Below are 21,051 nucleotides of genomic sequence, written 5' to 3'. Positions count from 1 at the left end.
TGTGCCTCAATTGGGATTCATTTGATACTTTTCTCATGACTAAACTGAAGTTACGAGTTTCGAGTTTCGGGGAGGAAAGACCAGAGGTAGAATGCCATTCTCATCACATCATATCAAGGGTCCCACTAAATGTTTAAGGCACTGCATATGCCAAGACTACCTGAAATCCACCTTCTGATTTTACATTTAGAGATATGTTATATACTGTGGAAATGTCACCAATTTTAAAGGTTTATATCAGGGCTCTGCCCTGCCTGTCAGGTGACCCTGAGCCAGGTTATTTCGTTGCCTTAGTTTTCTCATCTATAAAATGGGGCTAACAATAATACTTTCCTTATATGGTTGCTGTGAGAATTAAATGTAAAATGCTTAGAACTGTGTCTGGCACATATTAAATACCCAATAAATGTTAGCTGCTCTTATGATTATAATAATCCACTAGAGGAAGATGTTTTCTTGTAAAATCAACAGACCAAAGAAATCTGTAAGACCTAGGCCTACTATCTTGCTCTCTTACAGATGCCTCTCCTTTGAAATTACTAGAACATATGGAAACTACAGGTATGTAAGTATTCTGGACCATGAGAAAATCAAAGAGATTATTACAATGACAAGGAACCCTGGTGGCACAGCAGTTAAGTGCTTGGCTGCTAACTGAAAGGTTGGAGATTCAAACCCACCAGCAGCTCCACGGAAGAAAAGACCTCTGCTCCGTCAAGATCACAGCCTTGGAAACCCTACGGGTTCAGCTCTACTCTGTCATATAGGATTGCTACCAGTCGATTTGACTGGATGGTGCACAACAACATTATAATGGCAGATTAGCGAAGTATAGCAGATGGTGCAGGGGATCTTACAGTGACATTTGAAAGACTGAGTAAAAACCTCCATCATGACTTATTTTAAGAGACAGTTTACTCTGCCTCTTAAGCAATGTTCCCCGAACACCACCACCATCACTACCACCTGCAGTATTGCTAACACCTTACTGAGTTCTCATGATGTGCTGGGCACTGTTTTAAATGCTTTACATACATTATCTCATTCAATCTGCACCGCAAACCTATTACTATTACTCTCATCTAAGAGATATGAAAGCTGAGGCAGAGAAATTACATAACTTGTTCAGAAGTTAAAGAATGAGGATTTGAACCTGAGCAATCTAATTCCAGGGCATGTACTCAGCTTCTACACTGGATGCCATGGGACCTCCCGTAACGGGATATCTAGGGAACAAACCTTATTCAAGAAGGTTTAGTTCCCAAAAGTTCTTCATCACGAGACCCCACCTGTGATATGGAATGGACACCCAGGTCCACTGGGCACTACAGCGCAGCTCTGCACGCCAGACAACATTTCCTCTGCATGGCAAAGTTACAGACTGACAGAGGGGAAACTTCTTTATTAGACAGAGTGATCAGCTCAAACCCACAGGGAAACGTTAGGTAAAAGAAAGGTGATAGGAACGTGTGGGTCCTATAAAGACCATTTGATGTTTTAGGAAAAATGTTTTAAATTAGTTGTTCCAGTGGAGGGTTAGAACTGGTATTAACAGGATAACAAATGATATTACAACAACGTCATAGGATATTTTAATTATATGATTTATACAGTGTCCTATCGAAAAAATGCTTACTACGTTACAAAATAAACAGCAGGGAAAAAGCCTGTTTTAGATAGGAAACTTACCATATTCCGTTTTAAAATGTGAAATGTGGTGGCCATGTGGTTTTATAAAACCGTCTTTATTAATTTATGAGACCCAGCAGAGCAGAGTCATTAAAAGCAAGAACACAGAGCCAGAACTCGCAGACTTTAATCTGCTCATTTAATGCCACTCCCTAGGTGCAGGGCCTGGGACTAGCGACTTAACTTTCCTCTGCTTCAGTTTCTTCATCTACGAACTCTGATGATACTTTCAAAAAATAGCAAATCTAAGAAGTCAGTCACTGTAAACATTACTTTACGTACCACTACCTGGTCAATTTAAATACCACTGCTGTCAGCTAACACTGTAAGATGCCACATTGTAAAAGGTAGCCCTGCTTTCAAGAGATGTTAAAATGTAAAAATGTACGTCCCAGAATCCGTGAAATACTGTAGTATCTACCTCATAGGCTTGTTTGATAAATGAGTTTACATATGTTAGTGCTTACAGCAGTCTCTGGCACACAGTAAGTGTCATGTAAGTATCAGGTGGAGTTGAAGAGACAACACAGGAAGCCAAGCTGCCTCAGTCTCATAGGGTATGGCCATGACCTCTGGGATTTCAAAGGTTGGAGCCATGGCCTCTGGTGTTTCTAAGGGTGGAGATGCCACTTAGATGGGATAGGTGAATGGTGTGCCTAAAGCTGAAGGAGCAGAGTTGCTGTCCCAGGGGGACCTCATACCACCAAGAAAGCTGTGCGAGGGGGCGGGGCACGTCCTTCGGACCTGAGGTTCCTGCTCTCAGACCAAGGAAAGCTGATGACAAGGACCTTCCTCCAGAGCCGACAGAGAGAGAAAGCCTTCCCCTGGAGCCAGCACCCTGAATTTTGACTTGTAGCCTATTGGACTGTGAAAGAATGAACTTCTCTTTGTTAAAGCCATCTAATAGTGGTATTTCTGTTATAGCCACACTAGATGACTAAAATAGGTGGTATTATTATTATTACTTCACCTGATTACAGATGGTGTAACAAAAATTCTAACAGACTCAACAGCTGTAGTAAGGTTTTGGATCTGAATCTGAAAGCAAATCACTATTCTCAGTTCTAACAGAGATATAAAAAAATTGATACCCTACATTCACAGGACAGAATATGGACCATACATAAAGCCACCTCCACCCATCACTGATTTGTACTTATCCTAAACATTCTTTTAGAAAATCACAAGGCTAAATGAGCACGGTACCTGGGTGATACACACTAAGCTGTACAACACTACACAGTGCTGTGATGTTTTCTACCACTCACAATTGTTTGCAGAAAGCACATCAACACTCACCATTATTGCCATTAAATATATATTTGTGAAAAGGATTTTGGCCAACTATAATCTTTTGCCAGGGCTGGTAACAACTATTTTCTGTGACTTTGTTAACCAGGTAACCTATGGGGCAGTTCTACTCTGTCCTATAGGGTCGCTCTGAGTCGGAATCAACTCAACCAGTTCCCTTCATCAACTGCCTAAACTAAGAGGTCTACCGATGTTATTGGTCTCACTAGCCACCATGAATGATAGCTTGACTCAGATATTTGTGACTCTAACATTTCTGGTCATATGTACAAACAGTCATTCGTTAATAAAAACCTACTAAGCTATACTGGGAAACCCTGGTGGCATAGTGGTTAAGAGCTACGGCTGCTAACCAAAAAAAGGTCAGCAGCTTGAATCCATCAGGCACTCCTGGGAAACCCTATGGAGCAGTTCCATTCTGCATTATAGGGTTGCTATGAGTCAGAATTGACTCGATGTCAGCAGGTTTAAGCTACACTGGGTCAAGTGTTGTAGGGAGACCAATACTGAAATTACAGTGTGGTCAAGCTATCAGAAAATTGGCTGTGGTAAACCTAGTCCTTCTGGGCTCAGGGGTGAGAAGACAATATTCTTTAGAGTTATTAAGCTGGTTTTATTAGCCACTTTCCTGGATGTCAGAGAAAGGTAATACCATTACCATAAACGTCATATACATTTTGCTTAATGTGATGCTGTTTTTAAATACAATTTTAGAGGCTATTATAGAATTTCAGGATAGGAAAGTACCTTTACAATCTGGTCTAACTTTTTCACTTTTAACATAAAGAAAATGGGGACCATAAGGGTAAGGGAATTTTCAAATAAAATCACAGGTTTACTAAGTATGCACTAAATGTTATATGTTAGCAACTGTGCCAAACATGGGTACTAAGGATACCCGGGATATATAAAGAAGTGGGTCCTGCTCTCAACTGTTTTTACATTATCAAGAAAAACACATATACACCAAGCTTAATACAGGAGCATGAGAAGTGTGATACTGGCATTGTAGCAGGTATATCCCATACACAGATGAGGAAGCAATGGAGTTTACTTGGTGATGGGGATGCTCAGGAAGACTCACGAGAGGGGCTGATACCTACGCCATACTGCGCAGGTCAGCACGTGTGGAGTGCCTTACCGTTAACCCTTCAGACCTTCTCAAAAATGCCTTTCCTATTGCTGGTGAGTCACTAGGGCCATTTTTATTTAGGCAAAGGCAACACATTGGAAGTGTGCAATGTAACTTTTTAAAAAAAAAAAATGAATCATCCATTTATTTTCTGTAATAGCAATAGCCAAGATTCTCTCTTCTGGCATAAAAATAACTATTCCTTTGAGATACCACTTTGGCTTTCGTGACTATGATGACAAAACTTATTCTATTACCTAGAACAGGACCTGATACATAATAAACACTTAACCATTTGTTGAACAAATGAATAAATATTGACATTTACGTAACTCTCAACACGCCTCCCAGGATTACATACTACCACGGTCTGTAAATGCCCCTGCACTTTATCATCTATGAGATTCCTTCCCTATAGAAACCAACAAACTTACAAATAAATTTTATAAGCTACGTAATGACACGTTTTTGTGGAGTGTTCTTTTAAGAACCCTTTAAGTTCTTGAGACCTTTGAGTGTACATAAAAAAATGCTTTCTACAAGCCCAGGTTCCATTTCTTGCTCAACCACCTGAAAAGCCTTCTTTCCTCATCTGTGGAAATCAGGCTCATCCATTTCATGAAGCCATCCCAGCTCCTCTTCCCTTCTGGATGCCCCATATTTATCACTGCCCATGTCTCCTACTTTGTCACTAACTTTCTCTTGGTTTCATGCCTTATACAATCAAGCAGGCTGTGTGCATCTTGAAAATAGAGGCTAAATCACATGCTTCTTTTGTGTCCCCCACAACCCAAAGCAGACGCTTAACAACGAAATGAAAATATATAATTAAAGAATATCTTTGTGTATGCACATAGTATTTATTTGTGAGACTACTCAAGACCTTAATGTCAAATTTCACTTATGGAGAGAGGAACTCCTCACCCCCTTACCAAAAACGTCCAAAAAAATGGACGCCAGATTTTAATTAAGCAACACAACCAAGTGTGCCAACCTACGGTAATATTATTTCTATTAAAAACATTCAGCCCGTGCTGTTAGGGCATCTGTATTGTTAGGAGGATGACAATGTGCTGCTGAGCATCACCCAGGTGCTGAGAAACCAGTGACTAATACAGGAAGATTTAAAACCTGGGTCAGAGCTCCATGATGTGATCTAAGCATTAACTATTATGGCAGCAGTAGTATTTTACTCCAAAGAAAAATACTTCAGCAATGTATAAAGAGACTTTGGGTACTTGAGGCTATCACAAACTCAAGTTCTAATACAACTGACATGGGGATAGCTGTAAGATCATGCAAGGCATACTAAACACCTGAGTATAAGTACATAGTGTGTAGAGTCATATACTAATATCAAAGAGAAAATAAACACAATTAGACACTGAGTCAAAGCCTAACAAGGAAGAGTCTCTAGCTGTCCACTTGTTTGGGGGGAAGGAAGTTGTCATGCAGCATGAGAGATCAACAGCATTACTCCCTGACATACCTGAAGTCTGCTGTTGCTGCAAAGGATTCCATTTCTGTAATAGAGAAGACACAGAGGAAACCCTCCCCACTTCGGAAGTAGTTGTCTCTAATTGCAGCATAGTCCTCCTGCCCAGCAGTATCTAAGATATCGATCTGGACTTCCTCCCCATCCAGCACTACCTTCTTCCGATAGCTGTCTGCTTTGGTAGGCTCATAGTCCTCCACAAACTAGAAAAGACGAGAAAAGTCAATTTTTAAATGATTATTTTTCCTTTTCAAAACTTTTTATTTTGAAAGAAACAGAATTCACGTAAGTGCCAAAACAACACAGAGGGGTCCTGTGTACCCTTCACCCAGTTTCTGCCAGTGGTAAAAACTATATTTTCATTTTAGACAATTTGGCAGCTTCCTCAGGTGCAAAAAGAGGAGGTTGAACTATTATTTCCAGGCTGTTTACAGTCTGAAAACTGTGCCCTTTTCTTCTTCCTTAAAGCCTCATACCTGCACAAACTATTACACATATGTTTTATCAAATCTATCCCTTTCTATGTTACTCTAAATACAAATTCTAGTACCTTGAAAGGAAGTCAATATTTACAAAACTATTGGAAGTACCATTAAATCTTCTCTTTCTCAAAAATGAACCAAGTCATTAAAGTGGTTTATACTACTCTGTACAAGGCCAATCTTGGACTTTGAGATTTCCCTCCAATTATAAATAAATAACTTTAAATTAAAAAAATTATACAACTTTACATTACCACTAGTACCTCCAACCCTATCAATCTTCAGCATAGAGTCAACTACTGCATTACTTCTCATTTTTGTCACCTTGATGTACCTTTTTGATAAGTATCTCATTATTAGCATGTGTCCACACACACACACACCTTTGCAGACTTTTTACATTAGTCACCTTAAATATTTTCATTATCTGATATTTTCTTATTTATTTAAGGTCTCTACCCCCCTACTAGTATTTAAGCCCCTAGAGCAGGGACCTTGACTATGCTCACTGCTTTATCTCCACAGCCTGGTACAAGGTAGGCACTCAATAAATACTTACTAAAAACTGGGCATAGTGTATTTGTAACTGTAAAAGCTAAACATCACTGTACTATATTTACATACTAATATTGTTAGCCATTCAGCAAATGTTAGGCATCTGAATATTCCTATTTTTGGCCGCCTTATTGTCAGAAAGAAGGGGACTAGTTTAAGGGTTAGCTTGAGAGAAGAATAATAGTATGGAAAACAGAAATGAACTAATTAGTAATCTCATTTAAAGTACTGTTTTAATCCTCCCGTCTCTGAACTTTTTATTATAATCACCAACAAGGGTTGTGTGTGTATGAAAGAACTGCTGACGAGGAGACAATAGAAAGAGACATGGAGTGACAAAAATCTAAGATTTTTTGTCAAGAGACCAGATTTGCACCTGGTTTCTCATCAGAGATCCCTCTTCTTGGGCAAATTGGGTAATCCCCTCTGAGGTTCTGTTTTCTCAGCTGTAAAATGGGGATATCACCACCTACATGCAGGATTGTTAAAAAGCATCAAGAAAGAAAGAATATAATGATTAAACTCTGTTCCCATTGGGAGGAAGAGGAATTGAGGATACATGCTTAAACTGGATTACCACTCTTAAGTCATTAAGACTTGATAGTCATTCTCCAGGAAAAGAATACATTGCTGTTTATGGACAGACACCTTAACTCTGGGACAATAAAGTTGTCCCAAATTACATGCACAGAAATCTGTAACCTGTAGTTTACTCGTAAGTTTTAGGGACACATTTTATCTGTTACAGTGGTGAATGTAGTGCCAGGCCAAATACATAATGAACAACCAACCTCTTCACTGAGGTTATTAAAGGACACTTTATATACATTAACCTCGTGTCTCAGGTATTATATCCATCAGTTCTATTAATTTAAGGTGGGACGCTCCATTAAAACACTAAAAATAAGCCAGAGTTAGACTGCTCAAAATATAGTACCATTTTCAGTCTTCTAAATCAAAATTAGGTACTGTTTTCAGTATATGTATAAATAATAAACAAACATACACATATATATATACACACGTACTGAAAACACACACAAACACACATATACATACCTTTTTTTTTTTTTTTAAAGCTTGAGGCTTTTAAGGACCTTGAGTCTTTGACTTGTAAAATCAAGTTAAGTATAGATGTTGGCTCGGAATTTAAAAATGGATAAAAAAAGATAAGTAGCTTTCAAAGATTCAAGGAATCTACCCAAAATAACACCAAATCTAAGCTAGAGAAATGGTCTCTGACAACTCAAACACAGATATCCATTATAAAACCAGCACTTACCTCATCATACATGAACTGTAGAGTCAGGGCAGACTTCCCCACACCACCACTGCCCACCATGATGACTTTGTGTAAGGCCAAAGAATTCTGACCCTTTGGCTTATTTGCAGCCATCTTCTGTTGCAGAGTTTTCACCAAGGATGAAGAGGAATCTATGAAGAATGAAAGAATAAGCAGTCCTCAGTGCATTCTTCTCCATAATTCCATCATAGGAAAAACAGATATGATGTCCTTGGGGTTCAAGAAACTAGTTTTCATTCTGCAGTGATTTTAAACAGATGGCAAATGACAAACACTCAGTGAAGAGCCATTCATCAGAGAACATCAGCAATGAAGTGAGCATTTGACCCAAGGGCATTCTCTTAAAATAGTTGGTTTTCTGTAACGAGCTGTGTCTACAAGTGAAAATTTGCCTGCTCAACTACATGCTGACAGTAATGGGATATTAAACTCGCTGCTGTCGGGTCAATTCTGACCCATAGAGACCCTACAGGACAGAATAGGACTTCCAAGGAGCTGCTGGTGGATTCAAACTGCTGACCTTTTGGTTAGCAGTGGAGCTCTTAACCACTGCGCCACCAGGGCTCCAAAGGGGTATTAGATGAATTGAAATATAATCACACAGACTATGAAAACAGGCTAACTGATCACTTTATTTTCATATTAACCTGTGTTTGCAACAATTAAAGAGATATTCCTTCAAGTTTCAGTGAGAAGATACTGACCAAAAAAAAAAAAAAAGACTCACCCTTAGACACCCCTCTAACTTGGAACTGAAACCACTCCTGGAGATAACCTTTCACCCAGATAACAGGCCTATAAAATAAACAGTAACACCCATGAGGAAAGCACTCCTTAGAACAATCATCTGTGTGAGACCAACAGGGCAACATCTGCCCAAAAGCAAAGACGAGAGGGCAGAAGGTTAGGAAAACCGGATGAATGGCAACGGGGAACTCAGGGTAGTAATGGGGGAGTGCTGACACATTGCAGGGATTACAATCAATGCCATGGAATAATCTGCATATAAATTATTGACTGGGAAACTAATTTGCTCTGCAAAACGTCACCTAAAGCACAATAAAATGTTCAAAGAAAGACTGTCAATGTCTTATTACATCATGCCCTTAAAGACTTCACTTACTGAAAGGCTTACTTAATGCCATTTTATAAAAGGAAAATCCCATCCAAACATCTTGGTAGTAGAATAATAAATAGAATACTACACACTCAACTTCCAAGTCATATTTCCTGAACCTCTCTGTGTATTCTAGGGTGATGGCCAATCTTTAAAGACCTGGATCTAGCATGCCTCAGTTTCCTCAGAATGTGTACTTGTTTAATACATTTATGTGTTCAGTGTGGAAAAGGCCACGGTCCCACAGAAGCTGTAGTGGTGACATGCACTAACGGCACCCAGTTAGTTACCTTTGGCCATGGTACCAGACCCCTGAAAGACAGGCAGAGAGGTCACAACAAACGCTGAGCCTGTGTGTAGGCCCAAGCCTAGAGACTATTTGCTATCAGGGGACCCAGGGGATTGCACTTCTCCTTCTCAGCCTCTGACTTGTTTTAGTCAGATACAGCTTTCCTAAGTTGCATCTCAAAGAACCACACCCCATCCTGCCTACCTCTCTATCTTGTACACTCCTCTCCCGGCTCAGTGGCATCAAAACCACACTGGTCACCTTCAGTTCTTCCAATGCTCTTCTCTACCTCCTGGGCTTTCCAACACAGTTTCCTCTATTTGTCATATTCTCCATTCTATCTGGCTAATTTCTCTTAGGTTTTGGGCCTCTGCCTTACCGGAAACTCTCAATCTAAATTAGGCCTTTTTTTTTCTGCCCTGTGTTCTCAATAGCATATTATGCTTTTCCTGAATAACCCTTATCCCAATTTGAAATTGCCTTGTGTGGGTACTTATTTTTTAAAGAATATTTTCTTGTGTTTTTCGTGAAAGTTTACACAGCAAGTTAGGTTCCCCTTCACAATTTCCACACAAACTGATCAATGACATTATAGTTACATTTTCCACATTGTGTCAACATCCTCTTTAACTGTGTTCTGGTTGTTCCACTTCCAGTATTCTAGTTTCCCTGCCCCTTAAAGGTTAACTGTTGACCTTTTGGACTCTTATAGATGTTTTTTTAAGTACAGTACTGATCTAATGGGTAATATCCTTTATTTTCTGTCACTCTGCTTTTCTGCTAAAAGGTGATCTTGGGATAGTTTTGGTTCAAAGTTTAAAAAGCATCTCAGGGCAATAATCTCAGGGAGTCCTCTGGCCTCAGGTGGCCCAGTTAGTCTGGACTGTTTTAAGAATTTGAATTTTCATCTGCATTTTTCTCCCATTCTAACTGGGATCATCTATTATGCCTCAGGTCAGATCAGTCAGCGGTGGTAGCTGGGCACCATCTAGTTATTCTGGTCTCAGGGTAGTTGGGGTCACAGCTCATGTAAGCTATTAGCCTTGTAGATTTGTTTCTTCTCTCTGATTTTGGTCACCTTACTGTTTTTTTTTTTTTTTTTACTGTTACTCCTGAATGACAGAGACCAATAGTTTTATCTTAGATGTCCACTTGCAAGCTTTTAAGACCCCAGATGCTACTCACTTCACTAGGATGCATAACATGAACTTTGTGAACTATATTATGCCAGTTGACTGAGTTGTCCCAGGAGATTATGGTCCTAGGCTTTCAAACCTTGAAAACTGATATCAGAAGGTGTTTAGTTATGTCTGAGGAGTATCTGCAGTTTTGTCTTCAATGAATATATGTGCCTGCCCACACACATCTATATTTACACGTACATACAAGTAGTTCTCTCTGTTCTCACATAGGAGTACACCTGTACCTACTCATCCATATATGATCCTAGACTTTTTTTGTGCTTCGTTGGAGTCGCTGCCTTCTTATACATGTCAAATTCTTTGGTACAGGCCCCCTTTTCTCATGAGCACTTTTCAACGGCATCATTTACTTTTGTCATGCCGCGTGCTTCTTTTAACATGGGTCTTCTACTTAGTATACCAGAAGCAACTTAAGTACAGGGGCCACATATATTGGTTTACTTTATGCTTAAGGTAACTAATACATGGCTTGGCAAAATAAGCCACTCAATACATACGTGTTGAATGAACAAATAAACAAATGTTTGCAGTTTGTAACCTTGGAGAATACTTTAGACTTTACTAATGTAAAGTAGCTATTGCTACTAGAGAGTCAATTACAAGCCCAGGCAAGTACATGCAGTTGGTTGTGGGTCTGTGTCTCCCATACTGGCTGCACAGGGCACCCAAGGGCTGGGCACTGCTTCAGTCCCTATCCAGAAATCACATGCCCATATGCTCATTTGCCCAATACAGAAAACACTTAAGAAAAAAGCAAAAACCCATAAACCTCCTATCCAGTTAACAATATTAACATGTTAACGTAAGTCCTTTGAGATTGGTTTTAATCTATATTTAGCATAACTAAGATCACTACACACACACACACACACACACACACACACACAGAGTGATCTCAGTTACGTTAAATATACATATAAAACCAAAACCAAACCCACTGCTGTCGAGTCCATTTTGACTCGTACTGACCCTACAGGGCAGACTAGAACTGCCCCATACAGTTTCCAAGGAGCATACGGCAGATGTGAACTGTCAATCTCTTGGTTAGCAGCTGTAGCACTTAACCACTATCCATCAGGGTTTCCAACTATACATACGTATGTGTACAATTTTTAATCCCATTTTGCTTATTATTTTACCACAAATATTTGAGCAGAAGCTGCTTGAACTATGACAGGCATAGCAAAGAATCCACTTATAGGCTACAAGTTCAATTCAACTCAATAAACAAGAATTGACCCCCTCTTTTTTTTTTTTACCTAGGTCCTGATGATATGATCCCTAGATCCTGCATGACTATCCCTGTGCAAAAACACTGAAAGTTAATAATATACTTCAGATACTGGACTAAAAATCCAAAAGACACCAAGTCTAAGCAAGGTTATGAAGCATGTTGTTGAAGGTATTCCTGAATAAATCAGCAATGACTTCTTTTCATTATTATGACCCTTACTTGCTGGCAGCTGTAGTCATTTCACAGCTACTTAACCACTGTTTTATTTTTAAAACACTAAGTACCACATGAGCTCAGGGTGTTACCATATCAATTAATACTCTCAGACTTGTGTGTGTTTTCAAAGCAAAACATTTAGCAGTTACACCAACTGGGTTAAAACATTTTTTTTTTTCCCAGAACAACTTAAAATACGATCTACGACATAGAAATTAAAAAGGCAGAAATTCCCAGACATTTTTCCAAAGTGCAAACACTCTCTAACTATTAGCTGTGCATTCATACTTCCAAGAAACCCTGGTGGTGTAGTGGTTAAGTGCTACGGCTGCTAACCAAAGTGTCAACAGTTCAAATCCGCCTGGCGCTCCCTGGAAACTCTATGGGGCAGTTCTACTCTGTCCTATAGGGTCACTATGAGTCGGAATCAACTCGACGGCACTGTGTTTGGTTTGGTTTTGTTGATCCAGCGGAAGAAGCTCTTCCAAGGAGAAAATCCTCTTTCCCCATTTCAAAACTTGGAATTTCACAACTTGGCTCCCAACTCCTCGTCTAGATGTTGTTCTGAACGGTAAACAAGCCAAAGTTCCTGTCTACCTGGAGTTTAAGACAAATAAATAAACATATACACAAACAAAAAAGTTCCATTAATGCAAACTCAACGCATAAGGGGGCAAAGGGATAAAAAGTTGGGGAAAGGGCTACTTTAACTAGGATGGTCAAGCATGAATCCTCTCAGGAGATGACATCTGATCTGAGACTGAATAATATAAAGGAACCAGCCAGCTCTGTGGAAAGAACATTAAGACACAGGGAACAATAAATACAAAGACCCTAAGATGGGAAGAGGTTTGGCATATTCTAGGGACCAAAGCCCCCACGGTGACTATACATGTGGACCTCGCCAGATGGAATACACAGGAATCAAATCGACTACATATGTGGGAAGAAGCGATGGAAAAGCTCAATATCATCAGTCAGAACAAGGCCAGGGGCCAACTGCAGAACAGACCGCCAACTGCTCATATGTAAGTTCAAGTTGAAAGTGAAGAAAATCAGAACAAGTCAATGAAAGCCAAAGCATGACCTAGAGACCATTTCAAGAACAGATTTGACGTACTGAACATTAATGACTGAAGACCAGACGAGTTGTGGAATGACAACAAGGACACATACATGAAGAAAGCAAGAGGTCATTAAAAAGACAGGGAAGAAAGACCAAAACGGATGTCAGAAGAGATTCTAAAACTTGCTCTTGATCGTCAAGTAGCTAAAGCAAGAGGAAGAAATGATGAAGTAAAAGAGCTGAATAGAAGATTTTAAAGGGTGGCTTGAGAGGACAAAGTAAAGTATTATGATGACATGTGCAAAGACCTGGAGATGAAAAAACAAAAGGGAAAAACACACTCAGTATTTCTCAAGCTGAAAGAACTGAAGAAAAAATTCAAGCACTCAGGAAGCATCAAAAGAAGATGAAAGGAATACACAGAGTCACTATATCAAAAAGAATTGGTTGGTGTTCAACCATTTCAGGAGGTACCATATGAACAGGAACCAAGGGTTCTGATGGAAAAAGTCCAAGCTGCACTGAAGGTACAAGCAAAAAACAAGGCACCAGGAATTGAAAGAGTACCAACTGAAATGTTTCAACAAATGGATACAGCACTAGAGGTGCTCACTTGTCTATGCCAAGAAATTTGGAAGATGGCAACCAACTGGAAGAGATCCATATTTGTGCCCATTCCAAAGAACGGTGATCCAACAGAATACAGAAATTATCAAATGATATCATTAATATCACACATAAGTAAAATTTTGCTGAAGATCATTCAAAAGTGGCTACAGCAGCTTATCAACAGGGAACTGCCAGACATTCAAGCCAGATTCAGAAGAGGACATGGAAACAGGGATATCATTGCTGATGTCAGATGGATCCTGGCTGAAAGCAGAGAATACAGGAAAGATGTTTACCTGTGTTTTACTGACTAGGCAAAGGCATTCAACTGTGCAGATCATAACAAATCATGGATAACACTGCGAAGAAAGGGAATTTCAGAACACTTAATTGTGCTCATGGGGAACCTGTAGATAGATCAAGAGGCAGTTGTTCGAACAGAACAAGGGGATGCTGCGTGGTTTAAGTCAGGAAAGGTGTGCATCAGGGATGTATTCTTTCACCACACCTATTCAGTCTGTTTGCCGAGCAAATAATCCAAGAAGCTGGACTATATGAAGCTGAACTGGGCATCAGGATTGGAGGAAGACTCATTAACAACCTGTGTTATGTAGATGACACAACCTTGCTTGCCGAAAGTGAAGAGGACTTGAAGCACTTACTGATGAAGATCAAAGACCACAGCCTTCAATATGGATTATACCTCAACATAAAGAAAACAAAAATTCTCACAACTGGACCAATAAGCAACATCATGATAAACAGGCAGAAGATTGAAGTTGTCAAGGATTTTATTTTACTTGGATCCACAATGAACACCCACGGAAGCATCAGTCAAGAAACCGAAAGACACACTGCATTGGCCAAATCTGCTGCAAAAGACCTCTTTAAAGTGTTGGAAAGCAAAGATGGGACTTGAGGACTTAGGTGTGCCTGACCCAAGCCACAGTGTTTTCAACAGCCTCATATGCATGGGAAAGCTGGACAATGAATAAGACAGACCGAAGCAGAACTGACGCCTTTGAATTGTGGTGTTGGAGAAGAATACTGAACATACCATGGACTGCTAAAAGAACGTACAAATCTGTCCTGGAAGAGTACAACCAGAATTCTCCTTAGAAGCAAGGGTGGTGAGACCACATCTTACATACTTTGGCTATGTTGTTAGGAGAGATCAGTCCCTGGAGAAGGACATCATGCTCGGTAGAGGGTCAGCAAAGCAGAGGAAATTCCTTGAGAAGAGAGATTGACACCGTGGCTGCAACAATGGGCTCAAGCATAACAAAGATTACGAGGATGGCACAGGACTGGGCGGTGTTTCGTTCTGTCGTACACAGGGTCGCTGTGAGTTGGAACTGATTCGATGGCACCTAACAACAACAGGGACCAAAAGAAGCCAGAGTGGATGAACTCTAGTGAATGACAGTAAGTAACAGTAGCACGTTTAGGTAGGCAGAGGCCAAAATATGAAGGCCTTGAGGGTCACAGAAAGGTATGTGGATTTTATTATAATTGCCATGGGATGCTCTGGAGTGTTTTTAAGCAGGATAGTGACAGTTTCATTTATGTTTTAGAAAAGATTACCCCAGCTGGTGTGTGGAAAACAGACAGCAGAAGTGCAGGAGGTAAAAGCCCAGGAGGTACTCCAGTAGTTCATTCCAGAGAGGACAGAGGCCTGCAGTGCAGTGGCAGCAGCAGAGATGGCAGCGATGCTAGTTCCACCACTACAACTAGTGCTGTTATAACCACTAACACCATCTATGCTGAGGACAACAACAACATACATTTACTGAGCACTAAGTACTTGGCACTGTTCTGAGTACTTTACATATATACAAATATGGTTGAGCATCATATTTCATATATGAACAATACAATGAGGTATGTACTATTTTAACTTCATTTAATGATAAAGAAATTGACATGCACAAGGCTACGCAATGGCTGAGCCAGGATCAAACTAAAGCAGCTTGACTCTCTTAAGCACCATGCTATGTAGGATATATTTTGGAGGAAATGCTGACAGGACTTGTTGATTTAATGAAAAGGTGAAAGTAAGTTTGGTCAAAATGTCTGAACATGTGGTAGTACCATTATTCAAGATGGAGAAAGACAAAGGCAGGAACAGGTTTGGGAAAGACATCCTAAGCTCCACTTGCATGTTAGACATCCAACGGCATATTAGGCATCCAACTGGAGTTGTTGCATAGGAATCTGGATATTCTAGTCTGGAGGTCATGGTTGGAAGTACTAGATTTGAGACAAAAATTTGAATGTCAGTTTACAGATGGTATTTAAAGTCACAGAAGTGAATGAGCTCACTTAGGGCCAAAACAGCGCAGCAAAGGATGGAGCCCTGAGACAACAGTCTGGTTTGGAGGAGTGGCCACCTACGAGGAAATCTAGTGATTGTACAGTAACAGAAGCTGGTTAAGGGTGCCATATCCTGCTGAGAGATAGGAACAGGGAAATTAACTACTAGATTTGACAAGATGGAGGTGGCTGGTAACCTTGCATCAATGAGGTAGGAACCAAAGCTTGCATGGGATGGACTGAAGAAAAAACAGGAAGCATAGAAAAGGAGTATTACTCTAAAGATGAGTGGAGAACTAAAGGGCCATAGATGCAAGGTATTGTTGGAGGCAAGATTTTTCTGTTTGTCTGCTTTTTAAATATCATGAAGGGATATTTGTATGGTAATGATCCAAAAGAGGCAGAAATTAGTAATACAGAAGAGAGGGTGACTCTAGGAACAAAGTTCTTGAGTGGACAGAAAAGTCGAGACCCAGAACACAAGAACAGGGACACTGCTTCCTTTGTAATAGAAGGCAAGGCAAAGCAAAGAACAAGGATATAGGTACAGGATGCAGATAGATTTGGTCATTTCTTTAACTGCATCTAGTTTTCTTCAATGAAATATGACAACACGGCTAATTTAGTGGATGAATTAGAATACAAAGCCTGTCTAGATAGATCAGACAAAATAGATCCAAACACATATTGTAATTTAGTGTGTAAGAAAGGTGGCAATTCAAATCTATGATGGAAGGGATGAAAAGTAATTTAATAAATGATTGTTGGGACAACTGGTGAGCCAAATAGAAAAAAACAAAGCTGGAACCATTCTCTCCACACCAACATAAATTCTAAATGAATCAAAGATTCAAATGGTAAGATGAAATCACAAAAGCACCAGGAAAAAAACCCATGAGAGACTGTTTTTTATAATCTTAGAGTGGGAAAGATCTAAAGTATTACATAAAACTCAACTCATAAAATCTAAATTTGATATATTTTACTACTCAGAAAAATACCTACATGGCAAAAACTTCAATAAGCAAAGTAAAAAGATAAAAACTGAGGAAAATATCTGCAACTCATTTCACAGATTAGAGTTAATTTTCCTATATAAAAAGAGTGACTATAAATAAGACCAACAACTATAAAAAATGGGCAAAAATTATCAGTAGTCAAAGAAAAAGAAATACAAATGGCTTTAAATATACTCGGCTTCATTGATAAGAGAAATACAAATAAAACTATATTGGCACACCACTGTTGCAACTATCATATAACATTATGTTGGCAAAGGTCAACGAATTATGGCCACCTTGGTGAAAAGAACAGTTTTTATGTTTTGGGAGGGTTCTAAATAAAACCATACCAAGGATGTACGTAGCCCACAAAGTTAAAATATTTACTATCTGGTCCTTTAGAGAAAAAGTTTGTTGATACCTTGTGTAGGGAAAAGGCACTTCCATACATTGTTGGTGGAAATATAAATCGGATCAATCTCAGAGGATGACCCTTCAGTAAAACTGCAAATGCACATGCCTTTGATCCAGACATTGTGTTTCTAGGAATTTAACCTAAAGATGTTGTTAGGTGCCGCTGAGTCGGTTCTGACTCATAGCAACCCTAGGTACAACAGAATGAAACACTGCCCAGTCCTGCACCATCCTCATAATCCTTGTTATGCATGAGCACACTGTTGCAGCCACTGTGTCAATCCATATTCTCAAGGGACTTCCTCTTTTACACTGATCCTCTACCAAGCATGTTGTTCTCCAGAGACTGATCCCTCCTGATAACAGGTCCAAAGTATGTGGAATGTAGTCTCGCCATACTTGCTTCGAAGGAGAATTCTGGTTGTACTTCTTCCAAGACAAGTTTGTTCATTCTTTTGGCAGTCCATAGAATGTTCAATATTCTTTGCCAATGCCACAATTCAAAGGTGTCAATTCTTCTTCTTCTTTGATCTTCCTTATTCACTGCCCAGCTTTCACATGCATATGAAAACCCAACCCAATGCTGTCGAGTCGATTCCGACTCATAGCGACCCTATGGGACAGAGTAGAACTGCCGCATAGAGTTTCCAAGGAGCGCCTGGCAGATTTGAACTGCCAACCTTTTGGTTAGCAGCTGTAGCACTTAACCACTACACCACCACAAGGCAACTGAAAACACCATGGCTCGGGTGAGGCACACCTTAGTCCTCAAGGTAATATCTTTGCTTTTCAACACTTTAAGGAGGTCTTTTGTAGCAGATTTGCCCAATGCAACGCATCTTTGGATTTCTTAATTGCTGCTTCCGTGGGTGTTGACTGGGGATCCAAGGAAGATGAAATCCTTGACAACTTCAATCTTTTCTCCATCTATCACGATGTTGCTTATTGGTCTACTTGTGAGGATTTCTGCTTTCTTTATGTTGAGGTGTAATCCATATTGAAGGCTGTTGTATTTGATCTTCATCAGTAAGTGTTTCAGGTCTTCACTTTCAGCAAGCAAGGCTGTGTCATCTGCATAATGCAGGTTGTTAATGAGTCTTCCTCCAATCCTTATGCCCCATTCTTCTTCGTATAGTCCAGCTCCTCAGATTATTTGCTCAGTATATGCACTGAATAGGTATGGTGAAAGGATACAACCCTGACACACACCTTTCCTGACTTTAAACCATGTGGCATCCCCTTGTTCTGCTCGAACTACTGCCTCTTGATCTATGTACAGGTTCCTCATGAGCATAACTAAGTGTTCAGGAATTCCCTTTTGTAACAATGTTATCCATAATTTGTTACGATCTACACAGTCAAATGCCTTAGCATAGTCAATAAAACACAGGAAAACATCTTTCTGGTATTCTCTGCTTTCAACCAGGATCCATTTGACATCAGCAATGATATCCCTGGTTCCAGCTTGAATTTCTCTTCTAAATCCAGCTTGAATTTCTGGCAGTTCCCTGTTGATATACCGCTGCAGCTGCCTTTCAACGATCTTCACCAAAGTTTTACTTGTGTGTGATATTAATCTTGTTTGATACTTCCGCATTTGGTGGGATCGCCTTTCTTGGGAATAGGCATAAATATGGATCTTTTCCAATTAGTTGGCCAGGTAGGTGTCTTCCAGCACTGCACCCGTTTGTTGAAACATCTCAATTGGTATTCTTTCAATTTCTGAAGGCTTGTTTTTCACCAATGCCTTCCGTGCAGCTTGGACTTCTTCCTTCAGTATCATCAGATCCTGATCATATGCTACCTCCTGAAATGGTTGAACGCTGACCAATTCTTTTTGGTATAGTGACTCAGCATATTCCTTGCATCTGCTTTTGATGCCTCCTGCATTAATATTTCTCCTGTAGAATCTTTCAGTATTGCAACTCGAGGCTGGAATTTTTTCTTCAGTTCTTTCAGCTTGAGAAACGCCAAGTGTGTTCTCCCTGTTTGGTTTTCTATCTCGAGGTCTTTTGCACGTGTCGTTATAATACTTTGTCTTTTCAAGCTTCCCTTTGAAATCTTCTGTTCATCTCTTTTTACTTCATCATTTCTTCCTTTTGGTGTAGCTACTAGACGTTCAAGAGCAAGTTTTAGAGTCTCTTCTGACATCCATCTTGGTCTTTTCTTGGTCTTTTTCTTTAGTGTTTCATGCGTCAAATCTATTCTTGAGACGGTCTCTAAATTCAGGTGAGATATACTCAAGGTCATACTTTGGCTCTCATCTACTTGTTCTATTTTCTTCAGTTTCAACTTGAACTTGCTTATAAGCAAATGATGGTCTGTTCCACACTCAACACCTGGCCTTGATCTCACTGATGACACTGATCTTTTCCATTGTCTTTCCACAGACGTACTCAATTTGATTCCTGTGTATTTCATCTGGCGAGGTTCATGTGTATAGTCGCTGTTTATGTTGGCGAAAAAAGGCATTTGCAATGAAGAAGTCATTGGTCTTGCAATATTCCATCATGCGATCTCTGGCATCGTTTCTATCATGTATGTCAGTTTGTCATACTGTGGGGGCTTGCATGTTGCTGTGATGCTGAAAACTATGCCACCGGTATTCAGATATCAGCAGGGTCACTCAGGGTGGACAGGTTTCAGCTGAACTTCTAGACTAAGACAGACTAGGAAGGACCTGGTGATCTACTTCTGAAAAGATTTAGCTAATGAAAACCTTATGAATAGCAGTAGAACATTGCTTGATATAGTTCTGGAAGATAAGCCCCTCAGATTGGAAGGCCCTTTAATCCGACTGGGGAAGAGCAGCCTTTTGAAAGTAGAGCTGACCATAATAATGTGGATGGAGTCAAGCTTTTGGGACCTACATTTGTTGATGTGGCATGACTCAAAATAAGAAGAAACAGCTGCAAACATCCATTAATAACTGGAACATTGAATGTATGGAATATGAATCTAAGAAAATTGGAGATCGTCAAAAATGAAACAGAATGCATAAACATCGATACCCTAGGCATTAGTGAGCTGAAATGGACTGGTATTGGTCATTCTGACTCGGACAATCATATAGGTTACTATGCTGGGAGTAACAATTTGAAAAGGAATGGCAATGCATTCATCATCAAAGAGAACATGTCAAGATCTGTCCTGAAGTACAAGGCTGTCATGACAGGATAATATCCATACGCCTACAAGGAAGACCAGTTAATACAACTATTATTCAAATTTATGCACCAACCACTAAGGCCAAAAATGAAGAAATTGAAGATTTTTACCAACTTCTGCAGTCTGAAACTGATCGAACATGCAATCAGGATGCACCGATAATTACTGGTGGCTGGGATGTGTAAGATCCTAAAGATGAAAGCCCACTGCCACTGACATTCATAAAAGTTTGTTATTCAGTTATTCATTTCAGCATTGCTTATAACAGTAAAAGTTTGGAAATAACCAATGGACATGTCCTTACAAAACAAATTATGATAAATGGAATAATACATAACAATAAAAAAATAAGGAAGCTCTTTATATTGGTATACAAGGAGCTCAAACATATTGTTAAGTGATAGAAATAAGGTACAGAGCAGTGTATCCTGTATGCACTGAAAGGCATGAAAAGA

The 21,051-nt window shown here is 39.7% G+C and overlaps 1 protein-coding gene across 1 annotated transcript in view; it reads right to left on the bottom strand.

The window, feature by feature from the left end:
- Positions 1-21,051, bottom strand: part of RALA (RAS like proto-oncogene A) — a 90,800-nt gene that overhangs the window by 24,028 nt on the left and 45,721 nt on the right. Inside the window, exons 2-3 of the mRNA XM_003406893.4 lie at positions 7,947-8,098; positions 5,622-5,830 (exon numbers count right to left, since the gene is read on the bottom strand). Of these exons, the coding sequence (XP_003406941.1) occupies positions 5,622-5,830; positions 7,947-8,060 (323 nt within the window). The 5' untranslated portion in view covers positions 8,061-8,098. The remainder of the gene's footprint in view (positions 1-5,621; positions 5,831-7,946; positions 8,099-21,051) is intronic.

Source organism: Loxodonta africana, chromosome 8 (genome assembly GCF_030014295.1).
Source record: "Loxodonta africana isolate mLoxAfr1 chromosome 8, mLoxAfr1.hap2, whole genome shotgun sequence".
Taxonomy (NCBI): domain Eukaryota; kingdom Metazoa; phylum Chordata; class Mammalia; order Proboscidea; family Elephantidae; genus Loxodonta; species Loxodonta africana.
The sequence above is the reverse complement of the archived record's forward strand: the minus strand, read 5'-3'. Positions and strand labels throughout refer to the sequence as shown.